The sequence below is a fragment of the Hemitrygon akajei genome, chromosome 10 (genome assembly GCF_048418815.1).
Source record: "Hemitrygon akajei chromosome 10, sHemAka1.3, whole genome shotgun sequence".
Taxonomy (NCBI): Eukaryota; Metazoa; Chordata; class Chondrichthyes; order Myliobatiformes; family Dasyatidae; genus Hemitrygon; species Hemitrygon akajei.
Genome location: NC_133133.1, coordinates 68,163,161 through 68,184,432, shown reverse-complemented (window position 1 = coordinate 68,184,432; position 21,272 = coordinate 68,163,161). Strand labels below are relative to the sequence as shown.

The 21,272-nt window shown below is 39.6% G+C and overlaps 1 protein-coding gene across 7 annotated transcripts in view; it reads left to right on the top strand.

Moving 5' to 3' along the window:
- pcdh19 (protocadherin 19) overlaps window positions 1-21,272 on the top strand; it is a 426,596-nt gene that overhangs the window by 96,902 nt on the left and 308,422 nt on the right. For 6 of the 7 annotated variants that reach the window (XM_073058419.1, XM_073058420.1, XM_073058415.1 and 3 more), the window contains exons 2-3: window positions 9,033-9,091; window positions 16,579-16,751. In XM_073058419.1, coding sequence (XP_072914520.1) covers window positions 9,033-9,091; window positions 16,579-16,751 — 232 coding nt within the window. The remainder of the gene's footprint in view (window positions 1-9,032; window positions 9,092-16,578; window positions 16,752-21,272) is intronic. The other variant, XM_073058414.1, reaches the window with a different exon arrangement.

Below are 21,272 nucleotides of genomic sequence, written 5' to 3'. Positions count from 1 at the left end.
AAAAAAAGTGTTTTCAAGTAAAACAAGCATATCCTTGTTCCTTAGTTTACCAAGCAAATCAAGCTCATATAAGAAGGGAGTTTCAAATGATGTGTAGCGGCAGAATCTGAAAAGTTTCTGTGATCCCAAACACTGTGTGGTCATTGGCTGTAAAGGATCTTGTAAATCACCTGTAGTGTGGACAGATGGTAGGAGAAACATTGTGGAATTGACAGGTGTGTGAAAGGGATTGTGGTACAGGGAACTAAGCGAAAGAATAGGAATACTCTTGAGAGCCAGCACAGATTGGATGGGCCAAATAGCCCCCTTCAGTGTTATGAAAAATATGGTAAATGGCTGTGAATGAACCAAATCTGGAAGATGATCCTAGAGTTGCAACCGGTTTCGATTCGGTGTAGTCTTCAGGACCTTTGGGCTTGATTTCACTTTTCTGCCTATTCTTTATAGCCCCTAACTTCCTGATTGTCCAGGAAGTTAGCTTCTTCAGGCCCATTCCTTTCTAACAATATAGCCTGCCTGAAGAAATCAAGGAATTCAATCCCCAACTCACTCCTTAAAAGTAATAAAATCAGAATCTCTATGTCCTTAGTTTCTGTTAAAAGTTTGCCATTATTATTATTCATATATTGTCTGCACTTCTTGGATTGTTTTGTAACTTTACACATCGGCCAACTAATAGACTGTGGAAGAAACATAATTTACTTAATTTTTATTTCCTTTTCTAGTTAACAATTTCTGTTTAGTGATACAAAACAAATCTGTCAGTTGCATTGTGCAATGTCTGTATGAGATGAACACCTTATAAACATAAGAAATCTGCAAATGCTAGAAATCAGGAGGAACTCAGCAGATCAGGCAGCATCTATACAGGTGAGGCTGCACCTGGTCTCCATACTTGAGGGAGGATATACTGGCTTTGGAGGCAGTACAGAGGAGGTTCACCAGGTTGATTCCAGGGACGAAGGGGTTAACCTATGAGGAAAGATTGAGTCGCCTGGGACTATACTCTCTGGAGTTCAGAAGAATGAAAGGGGATCTTATAGAAATATACAAAATTTTGAAAGGGATAGATAAGATAGAAGTAGAAAAGTTGTTTCCATTGGTAGGTGAGACTAGGAACTCGGGGACATTGCCTCAAGATTCAGGAGAGAAGATTTAGGATGGAGATGAGGAGAAACTGTTTTTCCCAGAGAGTCTTTAATCTGTGGAAATCTCTGCCCAGGGAAACTATTGAGGCTTCTTCACTAAATATATTTAAGATACAGTTAGATAGGTTTTTACATAGTAAGGGAATTAAGGGTCATGGGGAAAAGGCAGGCAGATGGAGCTGAGTTTATGGACAGATCAGCCATGATCTTATTGAATGGCGGAGCAAGCTCAATGAGCTGGATGGCCTACTCCTGCTCCTATTTCTTATGTTCTATGTTCATATACAGGTCTTGGCCCATAGCATCAATTGTTCATTCTTCTCCATAGATGCTGCCAGACCTGCTGAGATCCTCCATGAATACTTCATACTTTTAACATAAAAATAAAAATTTTGGCAAGGCTTCTATTTGTAGGTTTATGGAAGAGATTTGTTCCTGGAAAACACCCGGTTAAATTATATTTTGAAGACTGGGCGAAATACAACATAGGCATATCAGATAAATGTATTTTCTCTGGCCACCAATTGGTGCCCTGTTATGGTGAAGAAAATGAGGACACAAACCTTCGAGAGCCAAATGGTTACAACAAAAAATAGTATGCAGAATATTTATAAACAAGGTATAGCTATAATAAATTTTAATTGGATACAATCATAAATTCATATGCACTTCAACTGTAAGCTCTAACAGTTTGCTTCAAATTATTTCAACTGTGACATTGTTCCCAGGGTATTTTAACCACTGTTTAGCCATCACGCGGCCAGAGGATGTCTATGACCCAGCACAGTAGGAAATGGCAGATTGATTAATGTAAAACCTGAAGGAAGCTGCAGCTGAATTGATTTAGCATTTTGCTCTGGAAACCAAGAATCTCTGCGCTCAGTGGACTTGGCACAGTGTTGTCTCATTTATTGGAGCCTCTTCGTTATTTGGAGATTATTATGTGGGATAAGAGCAGTGTTAAGTTTAATGCCCAGTGGGGCAGTTTTCCTCAGCAGTTTAACTACAATGGACACTGTAGTGGGATTGTGGAAATTGTCCTGTTGCTGGAGAAAAGAAGAGTGAAAGTATCCAGAGATGGTTTTCCCTCTGGGCAGCTACACTGAGTACCATCGGCTTGTTTTCATTCTCAAGATCCGTGGGCCACTGAAGAGCCAACAATTGCAGTGCATTCCTTTCCATTTGAGTGGCATGCCAAGCCTCTCCAGAACACAGTGATCATTGGTGTGATGCCAGTCACATGGAAAGGCCAGACTAGTAGCTTTTACTTTCCCTAAAGAGACTGGTGAATCAGTTGGCTTTTTACAAGCTGACAGCTTCACACTCACTGATCGTAATTTTCCAGATCATATAAATAAAGCCAGAGTCACTGTCGTGGATTCAAATTCTCACGTTGATTGAAGATTTGGATTTCATAGATAATATGAGTTCTTTGGTACTGTATCCAGTCTGCGACCAGCTGTCATCGCCAATCGTCTCTTCGACAGCAGGTACTTATTAGGTTTGGCATAAATTGCAGACAATTATATTGCTGAGATTTTAACCAAATGTAACCAAAGTACTTCTAACCATCCTGACATCTTGTTTATGCCAATGTGTGTCTGGAAGTGCATTGCAGAAGATGCTCGGGCTCATTGAGTTTGGGTTGCAGGATGTGGATTTTTGTAGAGGCAGTATGTGTAACTGCTTGACTGAAGTAAACTTTTCCATGACCCTAGCTTGGAGACTGTAGCTTAAAAAAAGGGTTTCACTTACATTTTATGTGTTAAGTGTGCTGCGTTTTTCCATAATGATATATCGAAGGAGTGGGGAGTGTAAGTGTTAGTAAACCCTCACAAAACTGTGAGTTCCTTGTCCTAAATTTGTCATTGTTTTTTGCCCATTTGCGAACAGTAGGTCCTGACTTGCATTTAATTAGATGCCATTTGCTTGCTGAGCTCGTAGGCACCGATGCAATGACACACTGTCGCATGGGAGTTGAGGCTGAATATAAGAATTGTGCTGCAGAGAAGCCACATGTATTGCCATGAAGGTGTTCAGTGCCTATCCCTCTAAACCTTTCTCCTGATCTGAGCCCCTCATGATTTTATCTACCTCCATAAGATCACAGTGGCATGTTCCTTTTCTTCATTCTAATGTCCTGATGTTTATTCACGTGCACAGAAACAATTCTTGCATAAAAAGATGCAAGAAGACTTTATTAATATAATATTCTGGATCTGTATTTAATCAAATGACAATCAGGGAAAGGTACATTTGCTATGGACGTGAGTTCCTTAAATTGCTAACATACACTGCTGCATATAATCAACATGTTAGATTTGTTTTATGCAGGTGTGCAGATTCCTCACAATGTGTAATGAATAATCCCTGTCATGAAGGATTTCTATTTGATTTTATCTGCAGGAATTACTTTGGAAGAATCTTTGAGCAGATTATCATTAATATGCATAGCCTATGGGAGGGAAGTTGTTTCTCTTCCTCCCATTTTGTTTTAAAAATTGAATTCGGAAGAGGTATATGTGGTGCATCTGACAGGGGATTAAACACACTTTGAGGATTTTTATTTTGCACTGGCATTATCACTTAGCTCTTTCAGCTGCTTCACTGTATAAAAAATGTATCTATTTTGGTTTTTCTTGTATTTTCTGAGAAGCCAATGCACCATAGAGATTTGAACCAGGAGATAATGTCATGGCTGGCTTGGCAACCCAAGGAAGCACAAAATTGACCATACTTCATCCCAACGCATTAATCTGTGAAATGCCAGTCAGACACAGTAGCAATTTCTTTTGTTGTTTTGTGTTTTTATTTTAATTTTAAAGATCCAAGCATCATACATCCATATATATTTATGAACTAAAGGAACTGCTAAACCAATTCATTTGAGAATTCACTTTGAGACTGAAAGGTCTGCTAATAATGGAACAGCTCTGCTGAACCTTCTGCTGTATTTAAATACCCTCATTCCAGTCAATGCTCTCTAAATCTTCAGAGAATAAATTCCAGATATTGCTTGCAACCTAAACACACACCAGTCTTTTTATACCTCACAATATTTTTGCCTCTCTTTATTAAAAAGTAACTAAGCTGACTTGTAATATCACATATTGTTTTATAGGCTGAGTGGTGCAGTTCACAAAGCTGAATTTATGAAGCTTCAGGAAATTTCTATAAATCTCAAGTGTGGCTTTGCGATAGTAATTATTAAAGAAAGATAACTACTGATAGATACGAATTTTCTACAGTCTAGATTCCCCAGGCCTGGTAAAATAATATACCTTGTGAGGAAGTTACTTTGCTAAATGCAATATTATATGTTTATAAGGGCCACTTCTAAGAAGCTCTGTTAGAGCAGTATTTTCTCCCCATGTCAAGGCCTACTTTGTTGGTTCAACTTCGATGGTGCATATCTTATTTCTTTTTGCAGTTGCAGCTACTTAGCTCTTATTTATTGTTTGGAAAGTTAATACAGTGAGACCTGGAACACCTCATAGAAGATCCCTTTAACATCTGTGCTCTCTTCTGAAGTGGATGAAGTTGCATGTGTTGAACAAGAAAGGGCCCATTTCTCATGGGAATAGGAGACCGAAAGGTGACTTGAAATATGTCCTGGAAAATGTGAAGTGATTTCATACGGTACATGTGGAGACTGAGGGTGAAAGTCAGATGTTTCTATTGTTATATATTATAAAGCAGTGGCTTCAATGCCACAGATTCATTGCTCTCCCATATTAAATAAACAGGGTACAGTCGGCCCTTCTTATCCGCGGGGGATTGGTTCCGGGACCCCCCGCAGATACCAAAAAACACTGATGCTCAAGTCCTGTCTCAGTACAGGTGGACTTTAGGACCCAGAGGAGCTCCGGACCCGCCACCCGCAGTGTTTCTATTCCGACGACGGAAATTGATCATGATTGAAAATAAAGTGGAAATAATAAAGCAATCAGAAAGAGGTGAAATGCCATCGGTCATTGGAAGAGCGTTAGGCTACAGTCGGTCAACGATTGGAACAATTTTAAAGGATAAAGTGAGACTAATGGAGCATTTGAAAGGCCCTGCCCCAATGAAAGCTACAATTATTACTAAGCAACACAGTGGTTTAATTATTGAAATACATATGTTACTTAAGTGTTTTATATGCATAGAAAGGTAAAATATATATAATATACTAAGACAAACGTTTGACTAACTAATGCTAAATAATACCGGATGTACCTGTTCCGACTTACTTATAATACCTAATACAATGTAAATGCTATGTAAATAGTTCTTATACTGTAATGTTTAGGGAAAAATTATAAGAAAAAATAGTCTGTACATGCTCAAACAACGAGTGCTGGAAGGGTAATTTCCGTTTTTTTTCCGATCCCGATACACAGTAACCTATGCACGAGCTCCCGTATACTTTAAATCATCTCTAGATTACTTATAATACCTAATACAATGTAAATGCTATGTAAATAGTTCTTATACTGTATTGCTTAGGGAATACAGAATACAGAAAAAGAAGTCTGTACATACTCAAACAACAAGTGCTGGAGAGAGAACTTATGGGTTTTCCCGATCCACAGTTGGTTGAATCCGCGCATGCGGAACCCGCGGATAAGGAGGGCCGACTGTAATTGAAAAGCAAATTAATGCTAGACGGTAGAATGGTGACATTCATCAGTCACGTAGCATTTGTGAAGAAAGAGAACAGGCACTGCTTTGATTGATGTCCTTTCATCAGAAATTGTGCAACATTTCTCTCTCTCTCTCTCGCTCCCCCATTCTCCCCCTCAACATAAAACTGTAGTTTCACTTCAAAATGTTCACTATTAATAAAACAGTTCAGCTGAAGCCAGACAATATTTTTGCTTCTTTTTATTAAAAGGAAACTAATTGTTTTTAAAAGACTTGCTCCTAAGCTGACTTTTGATGCACAGTAAGAGAAATAAATCAAAGTTTAAAGTAGAAATTATTATCAGAGTACATACATGTCACCACATAAAACCCTGAGATTCTTTTTCTGCGGGCATACTTAGCAAAACTATAGAACAGTAACTGTAAACAGTATCTGTAAACTATAAACATCAGGAACTGTAAACCTTCATCAAACTGTGCAAATGTAGATAATAAATAAATAGCAATAAATACAAGCAAGAAATAACAAGATTAAAGAGTCCTTTAATGAGTGTAGTTATCCCCTTTTGTCAAGAGCCTGAAGGTTGAAGATATTAACTGTTCTTGAACCTGATGGTGCAAATCCAAGGGCGTCTGTACCTTCTACCTGATGGCAACAGCAAGAAAGAGCATGGCCTGGGTGGTGAGTGAGGATCTTTGGTGATGGAACAGCGTTTCATGTAGGTGCACTCAAAAATTGGGAGGGTTTTCACCTGTGATGTGCTGGTCCGAATCCACTACCTTTTGTAGGATTTTCCACTCAAAGGCTTTGGAGTTTCCATACCAGGCCATAATGCAGCCAGTCAACACACTTTTTCTACCCCATATCTGTAGAAGTTTGTCAAGGTTTTTGATGGCATGCGTAGTCTCCACAGACTCCTGAGGAAGTAGAGGTGCTGCCGTGCTTTTCTTGCAATTATATATGGGTCCAGGGTCCTCTGGGATAGTGACACCCAGGAATTTAAAGTTATTGACCCTCTCTACCTCTGATCCTCCAATGATTACTGGCTCATGGACCTTTGGTTTCCCTTTCCTAAAGCCTTCAGTCAGTTCCTTGGTCTAATTGACATTGATTGAGAGATTGGTGTTATTACACTACTCAGCCAAATTTCCAGTCTCCCTCCTGTATGCTAATTCTTCACCACCTTTGAACAACCCCAATAGTGGTGTCGTCAGCAAAATTGTAAGTGGGGTTGGAGCTTGTATATGGTGTTAAATCTGTCACAAAAGTATAAAACGTACTTCAGGTTATGAAAATAACATTTTTTGCATAATAATTTTCTTCCATTAATTTCAATCAGAAGTCATCAGCTTGGTCCTCAAGGCACTAATTGTTAATTCATACTCTCAATAGTATTTCTATTGGTTTCGTAAAACTGCTAGATTGTGGAGTAGGAAACCCTACATAATTTTGTTATATCAAATTCTAAAGCATTCAATTAAAGAGCATTGTTAAAATATATTTCAGAGAATCTAATGATTCTGCTTCATTAACGAAGAATATTATGTGTAAGGTTAAAATGAGTCATTAAAGATAGCGTAATAAAAAGAAGACATGTTAGCTTACATGGACATGGTGGTTTTTGGGAGGGTAGCAGCAGCAGAAGAGGAGATGTACAGTAGTCAGGGACAGTTATCTGTTAAGAACGAGGGTTGTTTCATTCCTTGATACACGATGAATAGTGACAGTAAAGGATACGTGCAGGAGGATAACAACGTCGCAACAAATAAGGAAAACAATGGTGGTGCAGAATAAATACAGAAAAAATGTCTCAACCAGTTGGGGGGGGGAACACTGTAATTTCTGAGCATGCTGGCGGGGAACAAGAGGATACCTTCAAAGTACTGACTTCACATAAAAAGTAATGAAGTTAGTTGCTGCAGTGTTAGTATCTTGTGAAGAACTCAGGGACAATGAAAATCTATGCTGGGTGAAGTAAGGTGACACCAATGAGTGGGAAGATATTTCAGGCTATTTTTTTCCCCATTTTCTACTCCCCTCCTATGAATTACTTGCAATTAGAAGGGCTTAGACACCCCCAGTACTTTAGACTTTGTGCCTCAACTAAAAATGAGTAATGTCATCTGGTATTATAACTGGCTGCTGCCTTGAACTTCCCTCTAAGTAAGTTGTCCAACAGACACACGGGACATGGTCAGGAATGTGATCTCTTACTGACATTTGCACCACTGCTCCCTAATCCAGAGAGTGAAGTGTCAAAGTCGAGTTTAATAGTCATATGCATGAGTACGTGCACAGGTGGAGTGAAAAACTGGATTGACCCACACAAAATACCAGAAGAACTCAGCAGGCCAGGCAGAATCTATGGAGAGGAATAGAGTCGATCTTTCAGGCCGAGACCCTTCATCAGGACCTGATCAAAGTAGACATTTTGTTACTAACCTATAGTATTTATAGATTATGGGTATACCGTAACGTGTCTTGAACCCTGTGGTCTGAAACATCAGACTGAGACGTCCTGAAGTAGTGCTAAAATATCAGCTACCTTCAGCTGAGCACCTAAACTTAGCTCAAATCTGAAGAGGCTTTCAGGAAGTTTCCCCTCCCTTCTTTACCATTCTCTGATCCCAGCTGTCACTTCCATGTTTTCAAAATCTACATGCTCTTACATGCTAGTTGACCAAAATACGTTTAAGAAAATAATTAAACATAATATAGATTAATGTTTTGAAAATCAGGTCATAAAAATGCTGGCAATATAAAGGCCATAAAATATATAATGCTAAAAATAGTCACCAGGCCAAGAAACATGTAAAGTTGAAAATGGATTAATGTTTTAAGTTAACAAGAACCCAGATTTCTCTATTTGTACAACCCTATTTAAGTGCTTTCCTTCATTTCTCATGTACACGCCTGACATGCTGGTGTGGTATTGAAGTTGTCTTGTTGTCACAATAAGTCACTAAGTAAAGAACTACAGTTACAACTGCTGAACATTGTTTTCCCTGGCATTGGAAATGAACGGCAAGGCTGCTAATCTCAATGAGTTTATCTGGAAGAATGATAGCTCATTGGCATTCAAATAAAGATGAACTGAAAGGATTAAGCACTAAGTAGCTTTTATCTGCAGTGCTTCCTGAAGGAAAGAGTATGTATTCCCGTTGGTTACGTTAATGGACCAAATTGTAAGATCAAGTAAGCAAGAGCTCCAAGTGATATGATCGTTATTTTTATGCAACTTTCTTTTTCTTCTTCAGTCAGAAAATTACTCCATCGAGTCAAGCTACGTGAACAGCAGACAGCATCTTATTAAAAGGTAAGTCACACTTTTCCTTCCACACTTTTAAATGCTGCGAGTGTGTCACATCATGAAATCATCTGCTTTTCATAGTACTTATTGTTATTTTGATGTAATTGCGATATAGCAAAATTTGACTGCATATTTCACTCACTTCAAAAATAGATCTGGTCAGACTTTTCAAGAAATGCCATGGCTTGGTGCGGAAGGAAGTGTCTGAATTTTGAATGTTACTCAAAATTGCCTCCATTTCAAAGCATCCTCAAAGGGAATAAAAACATTTTTGAAAGGAGTCTAGAAATTCAAGTGACTCTGACCAAAAAGCAAAACATATGGAGAGGGACTTTGTGAAAAGAAGCAATAAGCATGATGAGGGACAGTGTGCTGAGAGGATGCAGTCAGAACACTCCCTGCCAACCAAAGCTTAATGGGAAAAAAATCTGGTGAGACCAGCAGGGAAAATTGCAAGTGGGCGAGTTAGGGAATTAAATCAGATGGTGGTGAACAAAATAACAGCTTTTAAGTGCAGAGTCATGCAGACTTGAATTGGAAATTATTTGGCCTAAGATTGTTCAATAGTTTAAAAATATCTTTTAAAGCTATTGACTGCTCTAGATTTATTTGATTTCCACCTGAGCCTTACTGATTGGTTCTTCAGTTCAGACTAAGTTCCCTTGTTTTCAGTTGGCCAAACGTGGACCCAGAAATTGCAAGATAGCAACTTAACTATGTATATTCCGTGCCTTATAAGGAGGCTCTGGGCTAAGGATGGCAGAGCGAATTGCTGTTCATTCATCAAGGGGTCATGTAATCTGTAGTTGTGTATAAAGAAGGTCATGATTGTTAAATAGCATTCACACATTTTGTAACACAGGGAGTGTAAATAAATAGAACTACTCAACGAAATAGCTTGCTGTGCTACATCTTTACTGCACACTGCAGTTATGCCATCCATAGTGTGATCAGTGCTCTGCCTTTCCTGCACCCCACTTTGAAACAAGGCTTACCATGCCAGGTAACTGATCTTGACTCACAAATCTCATACCTACCATAGTACAAGCACCATATCGTGCTTGGCACATGTCCTCCATTGACTCAACCCTTCCTATACTTGAGATTCCTATTACATATTCCTTGTTTTGTCCCATGTTTTGCCTTGCCTGTACCCTGCTTAGACCAAAATTTACCATGACCTCTGTCTTGTCCAGACTTTTCATGTCTTACATTGACTTAGAGCTATAGAAAGATATAGCACAAAAACAGACCCTCTGGCCCACTCTAAAACCGAAATTTTCAGGAATCCCATGTTAATTCTTTTTTTTAACTCTCCAGATGAGAATGAGAATCTTTTCCAGGAAGGAGGGTTGTTATAGTTTGCATCGAGGTATTAACTGGATACAGAATTGGGCTGAGAAGTGACAGAAGGAGTTCAACTCAAAAAAAAGTGTGAAATGATTCACTTTGGAAGGCCAAATGTGAAGGCAGAACACAAGGTTAATGGCAGGATGGGGTCCACGTCCATAGATCTCTGAAAGTTGCTGTGCAAATTGATAGGATGGTTAAGAACGTGTATGACGTGCCAGCCTTCATTAATCAGGGGATTGAGTTCAAGAGCTGCGAGGTAATGTTGCAGCTCTGCAGAACCGTAGACCACACTTGGAGTATTCTGTTCAGTTCTGGTTGCTTCGTTAAAGGGAGGATATGGAAGCTTTAGAGAAGATGCAAAAGATATTTACTAGGATGCTGCCTAGACTAGAGGGCATGTATTGTGATGACAGGTTAAGACAGGACTTTCTCTTTGGAGTGAAGAAGGATGAGAGGTGACTTGATAGAGGTGTACAAGATAAGAGGCATAGATAAAGTGGATAGTCAGAGACTTTTTCCCAGGGTGAAATGGCTAATACAAGAGGTGCATAATTTTAAGGTGATACGAGGATAGGAAGGATGTCAAAGGTAAGTACTTCACACAGAGAGTGGTGGGTGCATGGAATGCCCTGCCAGGGGTGGTGGTAGAGCCAGATCCATCAAGGGCATATAAGAAATGCTGAGATAGGCTCATTATGAGAGGAAAGTTATTTAGGAGAGAAGGGTTAGATCGATCTTAGAGTAGGTTAAAAGGTTAGCACAACATCCTGGGCTGAAGGGTCTGTAATGAGCTGTAGTGTTCTACGTTATAAATTTCCACAGATTCTACCATTTAGCTACATTCTAGAAATAACTTAGAGTGGCATTTAAGCTACCAGTCATTTTGGAAACTCTACATGGTCAGTGTCCAGTGTCTCTGACACTGTAAGGCAGCTCCTCTATTGTGCCAACTGTGCCCTCCTTTGACTCTTTTCCTTCCATTGACCCTGTTCTCCTTTGTTCCATGCCCTACCTCAACCCTTGACATGTTCAATCTTGACCAACAATTTACATTGACCCATGGTATTTTTGGCCTTTTATCTCCATGTTATGATCTAGTATATTTGTGTTTTGCTTATATTCAGATGAAAACAATGAGGATAGTTGATGGTGAAGAAGATTCAGGCTTCCGTGTGAATGACATGATGACATGTCTGTAGAAGCTCTGGTCTCTTGGCGTTGAGGAAATTGGGAGCAGGGTCAGAATGGCAACTTGACCGTGTACCACTGTGACACATACAACCTGGAAACACGGCTTCATCTCCGAGACAACCATAGCGAAGCAAAACTGATTAGATCTAAAGATATAGAAGTCAGTTCCTTTCAAACCGCTTAAAGAAAATGCTTGTTCAAGATAAATTGTACAGTTTTGTCGCTTTAAATGGGGTTCATTGCTCCAGTTAATGAAAACATATGGCTATGCTCTGTCCACAGTGCTGGTCTATAATAGTGCTCTTCAATCGCAATAAATATTTAAAAGGATAGAGAATAAACAACCTTTAGATGCTATTTGTTCACTCTTTCCACATGTTAATATACTGTACATCGAAACATGTATCAATAATAAATGCAAATAGCTTCAGAGAAAGAGAAAAGTCAGTTGCATCTCCGCAAAGCTGCAAGTTTTTTTGTAATTGAAATGTCCCGTGTTATGTTAAGTTCCATGGCATGCAAGATAAAATCGACAATTCACTCCCCTCCATAGTTTTGGGAAATTAGTAGTGCAGCAGTTTCATTAAAATGTATAAATTCATAAGGTGGTTTGGTACCATGTATATATGATTCTCAGCAATTCCGATATTTTAACAGCTTTTTATTAATATACACCACTAGGTCTCTTTGTCAGTCAATAGTGCCATTTAGATGTATGTCCAGCCAGTTTTAGATTATCCAAAATGTATTATCTCACACTTGTCTGGACTAAAATTCCACCTGCACTACTCTGTTGAACTTTGCAGCTGATGTGGGTCCCTCTGTTTCTTTGGACAACTATCTTTCTTTCCATCCCCATCTGTGTCGTCTTGTTTTCAACTTATTGTTGCTGTGATTCTGGCTCCATTAGAAATGACAGATCTTTTGTAAGTCACTATATCTAATAAGCAAGTCCAGAGAGTGAGCTGTTCAACCATAAAGCCAAATACAAAGTTGTTTTAGTCACTGGAAAAAAAGATTCCCAAGCGTTTGTGACGTTACCGAGCTGCCTTTGGCAATGGCACATGGCTGCTAAGGCCAGTGTAGCCTCTATTTTATGACAGCCAGATTGAGCGACTGAAGACACGGTGGAATTAACATTGGATTTTAATAGGGTTTGTATCAGTATACCAAACTGCAATGCGGACCCCATGGCATGGGCTAATTTTGTTATTAAAAACAAAACAGCATGAACTGCTTCTTTTCATCTCAATCCCACCCCTCAATAACTTATTTTATATTAGAGAAAATTAAAAAATATATAATTGAAGAGGATACACAATCCTTTTTTATAGAAAGAGCGATTTCAATTTCTTCAAGCACAATGATTTTGCAAGTTTTTTTGTTGTGTACATTCGATGGAATGTTTGAATGGGGTATTGCCAATTACAGCTTAATCTCTCCCATTATTTCTCTGCAGAATGGTCCTGCCCATTTTAATATTGTGCAGAGAAAGCCAGCTCTGAACATTACCGAATTCAGAATGTTCTCTGAATGAACTAAAATAAAATAAAATAAAACCCATAATGAGTCATATTATTTATTTCAGTGCTGATATCCTCCCTGAGCACTTGGAGAGCAAGATGTCATTGCTAGTCAACTGGGACTTTTTCTGAATCTCAGTCTAATGTAATTAACTGTCTGCTTTCTCAAGCAGCTGTAATTTTTTACCCTGCAAAATGGGTAGATAGGTAGAACTATGAAATACAGGCCATTTTCGCTTGTGTTGCATTTGCTCTCTGGCACACACAGAGACAATCAAGGATCTCAAACTCTATGCAACAGCTTAAATATCAGGATTGTAAATTACGTCAGGTAGGATATTAACGGCATTATTTAATGGCTTCACTCTGAGAGCGTAACTGGTTTCCCTCTCCTCAGAGCTGCACTCCATCATTTTATCAGGCATTGAGACAGAGCACAGAAACAGACATCTGGTCCGACTCATCTATGCTAAGGTGCCTGATTTCACTCATGCCACTTTCCTCTGGCATCTGGCAGCTCATTTCATAATTCTACTACCCTCTTATTTTCTTTTAAGTCTTCCCCTTACATGTTAAGCCTGCGTCCTCTATTGTTAGTCTCTCCTACCCTTGGGAAAAGACTGTGACTCTCGCTCTCTTCTCTGCCTCTCATAATCCCATACAATGCCAGACAACATCCTGGTGAATCTTCTCTGCACTCCTTCTCACACTACCACATCCTTTCTGTAGTCTGCTTACCAGAATTACACACAGTATTCCAAATGTGTCCTTACCAATGTCTAGCATATCTGCAACATCATGTCCCAGATCATGACCTTCTTTGCTCTTGTGTAACTATTTCAGGGAACTATTAATGTACACCACAGGTCCCTTTCTACATCGATAGTGCTACGGTTCCTGCCTGGCCAGTTTTAGTTCATCAATATGTAATATCTTACACTTGTCTGGACAAAAATTCCACCTGCCACTGCTCTGTTCAGCTTGATAGCTCCCCGAGGGTCCCTCTATCCTTGGGGAACTATCCTTACTACTTGCAACTCCATCTATCTTTGGGTCCTTAGCGAATTCACTCATTCTCACCCAAGTCATACAAACAACAAAAACCCAAGCACTGATCTCTGGTACACCACCACTTGAAGTCAGAAAAACTACTCTCCCCCACTACACTGTGTCTCTGAACAACAAGTCAATTTTGGATGCAGTTTGCAAAAATGCCTTGGATCCCTTATGCTCAAACCTTTTGGACCAGCTGACCATGCAATACCTTGTCAGAAGCCTTGCTGAACTTCTATAATTTATATGTTTCCTGCCTTGCCCTCATTGATTTTCTAAGTAACCTCTAAAAGCTCACTAGTTTTTGCAGGGCAGGATCTCCCATGCTCAGAACCATGCTGAGCAATGATACATCGTAGGCACTTTTGCCTCCTTTGTGTTTGCAGAAGGAAATGATCATTGTGGAGCATCAGACCCTACCGCTCATTGCAGTTTCACATAATTTTCCCATTGTGTTTATGGGGGTATCTCACGAAGCACATAGCCATGGACAGACTCCATCGTCAAATGATCGTCGTTGCCCTCCCCCCCCCAGTATCAGATGACCATGGACAGCCAGTCCTGCCTTCCCCCCACCCCCATCAGATGACTAGTGGGACCCTACCATCAGATAACCATAGGTATCAGATAATTACATTGACACCCCCAGTGTCATAAGATGATGCTGGTTCCCTTACACTACTTGATAAAGGATGTTGCTCCAATGTCAGACAAGTCAGAGAACTATGGGTGCCCCCTCCCATCTCTGAGCATTACTTTCTCCTGAATGGACCCTGATGTCGAAAGACCATAATCGATGCACTCCAACCCAATGTCCCCAGCATCAGATGATTATGGATGTCCTTCCAATGTCAGATAACAATGAATTATCCCTTGTGGCTTCAAATGCCTATGGACAGCAAAATGTGTTGCAAAGTCCTCAGGTGTCTGGGCACTTCCTTAATTGAGCACAGATTCCAGGCGAAAGCCATGTTGGTTCCTAGCTACATATTGGTCAATTCCAAGTAATACAAGAGAAACACATAAGGTAACTCATACAAGAATTGTCTGATCTACCACTGGTCCTTATCCAGCCCACACAGTATAAGTTAACTTCAGCCAAACTTCAAATTTGGCCATATTGTAGAGACATAGAGCACTACAGCAGAGAAAGAGCTCTTTGAGCCATCTAGTCCATGCCAAATTGTTAATTCTGCCTAGTCCCATTGACCCACACCATAGCCTTCTATCATCTCCCTCTATCATCTCCCATCCATGTACCGTACCTATCCACCACTACCGCATCTCATTCCACACTCTCACCACCCTCTGAGTGAAGTAACCCTTAAGTATTTCACCTTTCACCCTTAACCTTTGACCTCTAGTTCCAGTCTCAGCAAACCTCAGTGAAAAAAGCCTACTTCCATTTACCATTTCTATACCCTTCATAATTTTGTGTACATTTATCAAATCTCCCCTCATTCTTCTATGAGCCAGAGAATAAAGTCCTAACCTATTCACCTTTTCCTTATAACTCAGTTCCTCAGTCCTGGCAACACCCCTGAAAATTTTCTCTGTGCTCTTTCAATTTTCTTGATAGCTGTCCTGTAAGTAGGTGACCCGTACTATACGCAATGCTCCCCAACTTCTTATATAACTTCAACATCATATCCCAACTACTGTACTTGCTACTCTGACACTCTAATTAGTGGAAGAGGTAATGGCCTGAGTGCATGCACAGAATTTTACATTCCTCCCTGCCCAAACATGCATATGTTTGAAATCAGCCTCCAATGCAGACCCTGTTCACAAAATGTTTTTTTAATATATTAAACCACAGTGCAAGTATAATTTTGCTATCAAGAAAGTAATGCAAGAAAATGTCCTTTTTTTGTTTCCATTCTGGAAGCTTCCCTTTTTATAAATAAATTGATGTGAAAATAAATGACTTTTTTTTTCAAATTGCCATTTTCCCCATTTGAACGTAATCAGTATCCTGCAGCGGTAATCCGCCAAGCTGTATGTTTCCTTTCAAATCAGCTCAGGTACACAAGAGGTCACTCGTCGACCAATTCTGAGAAGGCAGGAATTAACAAGGAGGTCTTGGAAATCGAGGGAGGGCAGTTTCATTAGCGCCAGAGCAGGGAAGGATGAAATAGAAACATATAACTAAATTTGCTCTGAAATCTTTATGAGTCTGAGGATGGAGGAAGGGGTGGGTTAAAGAAATATAACCTCTGATATATTTTGACACAAAATGTAATATCTGGCAATATAATTTTGATGGACTTTAATGTGAAGCAATGTGTATTGCAATACATTTCTTTTCCATAAGGAGAGCGTTATCTGATACTACTAGGCATGACAATAAATCAGTATTGCTTCACACTCCAGTAGTTCCACATTCAAGGACCTGGAACGAAACAGCCTCAAGGACAGTGGACATGAGGAAAGTGACCAGACTGACAGCGAGCATGATGCACACAGGGGTCTGTGCTGTGACACAGCCATCAATGAAGTATTGAATACAACACTCAATTCCACCGGCTCTCAAGTACCTGAACAAGGTAAGATGGTTATGATATCTTTTGGTGCGACAAATGGCATTTTCCATTGCATCCTCCATTGTTAGAGCAATTCCAACTGTCAGAAATGGCTACTGACACTAATTATGATGTTGGCTCATATACATGTAATCACTCAAATTAATTCAGTCACTTCATGCTTCAAAAATTGAATTTCATATTGGTTCAAATTAAGTATTGTCACAGGAGGTATTCTTTGCAATTTTAAAATTTGAATCAGATTATTCAAATTAGACAACTTTGTAGTTTGACTTCTAAAGATCTTTGTGATAAGTTTAACATGTTCATCAGGTTCAAATCAACCATTTTTTTGAATCATTTAAAATCTGTTTCTGCATTAAAATCTTTGCAGCAGGAATCTGTTTTTAAGTGATTGTTTCCAAATTACATAGAATCCCTGTCTTGTTATTGTTTGAAGTGACAACTGTTTAATTTTCTTTAAAGCAACATAAATTAAGTTGTTTGGTTTTGCTGTTTCCCTCATGAAATAGTTTGTCATGGTTCCAGTAATCACTGTTTATTTTTGCACTGTTTGGGCCATTGAACCAGGGGTGCTCTGCTAAAGAAACCTATGCCTTTGGATTTTCATATTTGTCATCAGGTGGGTAGTATGAGCTGTACCCCATTATTGGCTTGCATGTTGATAGCAGCGGGCAAGTGATACTGGGTGTTTGGTTTAGCAAATTGTTTAAGAAGTTATTGCAATATTAAGGTGTTAGAAGGAAGAATCAGCTATTGTCCAAAATAATTGTTCACGATGAGACAAAGTGTGGAGGTGCATGGTGGTGGAAATAGTGTTACCATGATATTGCTACTCCTTTCAAATCAACAGGGCAGAGGATCCAGAGAAGGGAGGTATTTCGGGAGTACTTTAGCTATAATGTCTGAGCTAGCAATTCATAATGGACAGAGATGTACAGTGCACTGCAGAAAATTAAAAGAGATGTTATTAAAGGTAAAGGTAGTGACCATATGGCAATTGTTCATTTTATATAAAAATTCAGCCTTTTGCCCACAGATTGTTTGTGATGTAGTATCATTTGATACAAGTTGAAAACTGAGTAATTACAATGTCCTTAAGAAACAGGTCCTAGCTCTCTCAATGGAAGATTGAAAATTAAGCTGTTTTTCACACGTGTGTACAGAGATGAAAGACAGGATGAAATCTCAATAACCTCGGATGGGATCAGTGTTATCATCAACCTGTCTGTGGAGATTATCATTTTGATTATGGAAACTGAAAGGGAATCTTTGTGATTTTATTATGCCCTTTTTTATTAATTAATAAAGATATCATAGTCAGAGTCATAGAGGAGTACAGAACAGAAACAGGCCCTTTGGCGCATCTAGTCCATGCCAAATATAGGCTCATTCTTAGAAGGATATAAATTTCAGTCATAAATGCCTAGTGTTCAAAAAAGAATGACGAAGTCTTAAAGCGGTTCAAAGGTAATTTAAGTATGATAACAGCAATAAGAGACTAGAGGAAAGACTAGGGAAAGTGGAAATGTTTTCCATGGAACAATGAAGGGCAAGAAAAAATGGACAGAAGGCAACTAAAATATAGGGAGTTTTGGTAATGTGATAAAGGAGGAACTCTTTCCAGTATGGGTAAATGGAAGATAGAGGTTTAAGTCAAAAGGCAAAATAATCAGAGAAGAACTGAGGCACATTTTGTTTGTTGTCTTTGTTATTATCTGAGATGATGGTGCCAATGGGCATCATAAACACAAGAGATTCTGCAGAAAGAGCAACACCTATAAAATGTTGGAGGAACCCAGCAGGTCAGGACATCTTTGGAGAGGAATAAGCAGTCGACTTTTTAGGCTGAGACCCTTCAGCAGGATTGAAAAGGAAGGGGAAGAAGCCAGAATACGAAGATGGGGAGATGGGGAATGAAGTGAGAAGTGGGAGGTGATAGGTGGGAGAGGGAAAGGGTTGAACAAGGAGGAATCTGATAGTAGAGTGGACCGTGGGGGAAAAGGAAGGAGGAGAGGGGAACACAGAGGGAGGTGACAGCAGTTGAGGAGAAGAGAAAGGGGTGAGGGGGAGCCAGAATGGGGAATGGAAAAAGAGAGAAGGGGAAAAGGGAAGAAATAACCATAAGCTGGAGAAATGAGGCTGCTTAACAGATAAAATCCTGTGATGTTACAGGAGAGATACGGGCATGGATAGAGGAATGGCTGACAGGCAAGAGGCAGTGAGTGGGAATAAAGGGGGCCTTTTCTGGTTGGCTGCCAGTGACTAGTGATGTTCCTCAGGGGTCGTTATTGGGACTGCTACTTTTCACATTGTTTGTCAGTGATTTGGATAATGCAATTGATGGCTTTGTGGGAAAGTTTGCAAATGATACGAAGATAGGTGGAGGGTTAGGTGGTGCTGAGAAAGCAATTATGGTAGGACTTAGACAAATTGAAAGAATGGTAAAACAAAGTGGCAGATGGAATACAGTGTTGGGAAATATATGATAAAGTATCTTGGTAAAAGGAACAATAGTGTGGACTATTGTTCCACACTATTGTTCAGACATCATAGATGCAGAGGGATTTTGGAGTCCCTGTGCAGGACTCCCAAGAAGGTTAATTTACAGATTGAGTCTGTGGTAAAGAAGGCAAGTGCAATGTTGGCACTTATTTCAAGTGGAATAGAATATAAAAGCAAGGAGATAATGCTAAATCTTTATAAGACACTAGTCAGGTCGCATTTGGAGTATTGTCAACAGTTTTGGGCCACATATCTCAGAAAGGATGTGTTATCATCAGAGAGAGTCCAGAGGAGGTTCACGAGGATGATTCCAGGAATGAAGGGGTTAACATATGAGGAGCGTTTAGCAGCTTTAGGCCTGTACTTATTGGAATTTAGAGGAATGCGGAATCTCATTGAAATCTACCAAATGTTGAAAGGACTAGATAGGGTGGATGTGGAGAGGATGTTTCCTATGGTGGGGCTATCCAGAACTAAAGGGCACAGCCTCAAAACTGAGGGGTGACCCTTTTTTAGAACAGAGGTAAAGAGGAATTTTTTTAACCAGGGAATAGTGAAATTGGAATGCTCTGCCACAGACTGTGGTGGACGCCAAGTCTGTGGGTATATTCAAGGCAGAAGTTGATAGTTTCCTGATTGGTCAGAGCAGCAAAGGACATGGTGAGAAGACAGGTGTATGGGGTCGTGTGGGATCCAGAATCATCCATGATAGAATGGCAGAGCAGATGCGATGGGCTGAATGGCCTAATTCCGCACTTGTATCTTATGGTCTGTGTGCTGTTCCTGATATTTTTTCAATGAGTGGAAGTACGTGCTTCCACCACCTTCTCAGACAGTGCATTCCAGAATGCAGTCATCCTCAGAATGAAAAGATTCATTTGCAGACCCTCTTTAAATCTCTTAATCCCCACTTAAAACCTATGCCCTCTCTTTCCTGACATATCCATTATGGGGAAATGTTTTTCCCGATCCACTCCACTGAAGCCTCCATGATTTTGTATCTCTATCAGGTCCCACCTCAGCATCCTCTGCTCCAAGAAAAACAAATGCAGTCTCTTCAGTATCCTCTCATTACTGAAACTTCCCATCCTAGGCAACATTCTAGAAAATCTTCTCTGAACTCATTGATGGCATTTTATACACATTTATTTTTCAGGATGTGGCCAGTAATGCAATATTAGCATTTATTGTCCATCTCTACAATTTAGATTTTCCATCTGATGTCATGAGAATCTCCTTTCTGAATTTTAAATCAGCTAGTTCACAATTATTGATTAAACATTACTAAATATCAATCTGTGACCATTTCAGGGTCAGTGACTTGCACTCAATGGACACTTTAATAGGTACACCTGTATACCTGCTTGTAATGTAAATATCTAATCAGCCAATCATGTGGCAGCAACTCAATGCATTAAAAGCATGGAGATGCGGTTAAGGGTTCGCTTGTTGTTCAAACCAAAATTCAAAATGGGGAAGAAATGTGACCTAAGAGATTTTGACAGATTGTTGGTGCCTGATGTGGTGCTTTGGGCATCTCAGAAACTGCTGATTTCCTTGAAATTCATACACAACAATATCTAGAATTTACAGAGAAAGTGAGTGGCAGTTCTGTGAGCAGAAGCATCTTGTTAACGAGAGAGATCAGAGAAGAAGATTGTTCAAGCTGACAGGCAGGCAACAGTAATTCAAGTAACTACGTGAGGTGCAAAAGAGCATCTCTGACCACATAACCCGGCGAACATTGAAGTGGACGGGCTACAGCAGCAGAAGACCACAGACATACACTCAGTGGCCTCTTTATTAGATACAGGAGGTAGCTAATAAAGTGGCCACTGACTTAATGAGCAAGACGCTGAATAATGATCAAGGGTCATTTTGGTACAAAAGATTATATACATTATAAACCAAATATCTGAAAGAATTTACCCATGAGACAGAGTCTCCTTCAACTGATCTTCATCTGTTTTCTTTGCGATATCTCAGCTAGCAGAAAACACTAATGCTATCTTTAGAAGT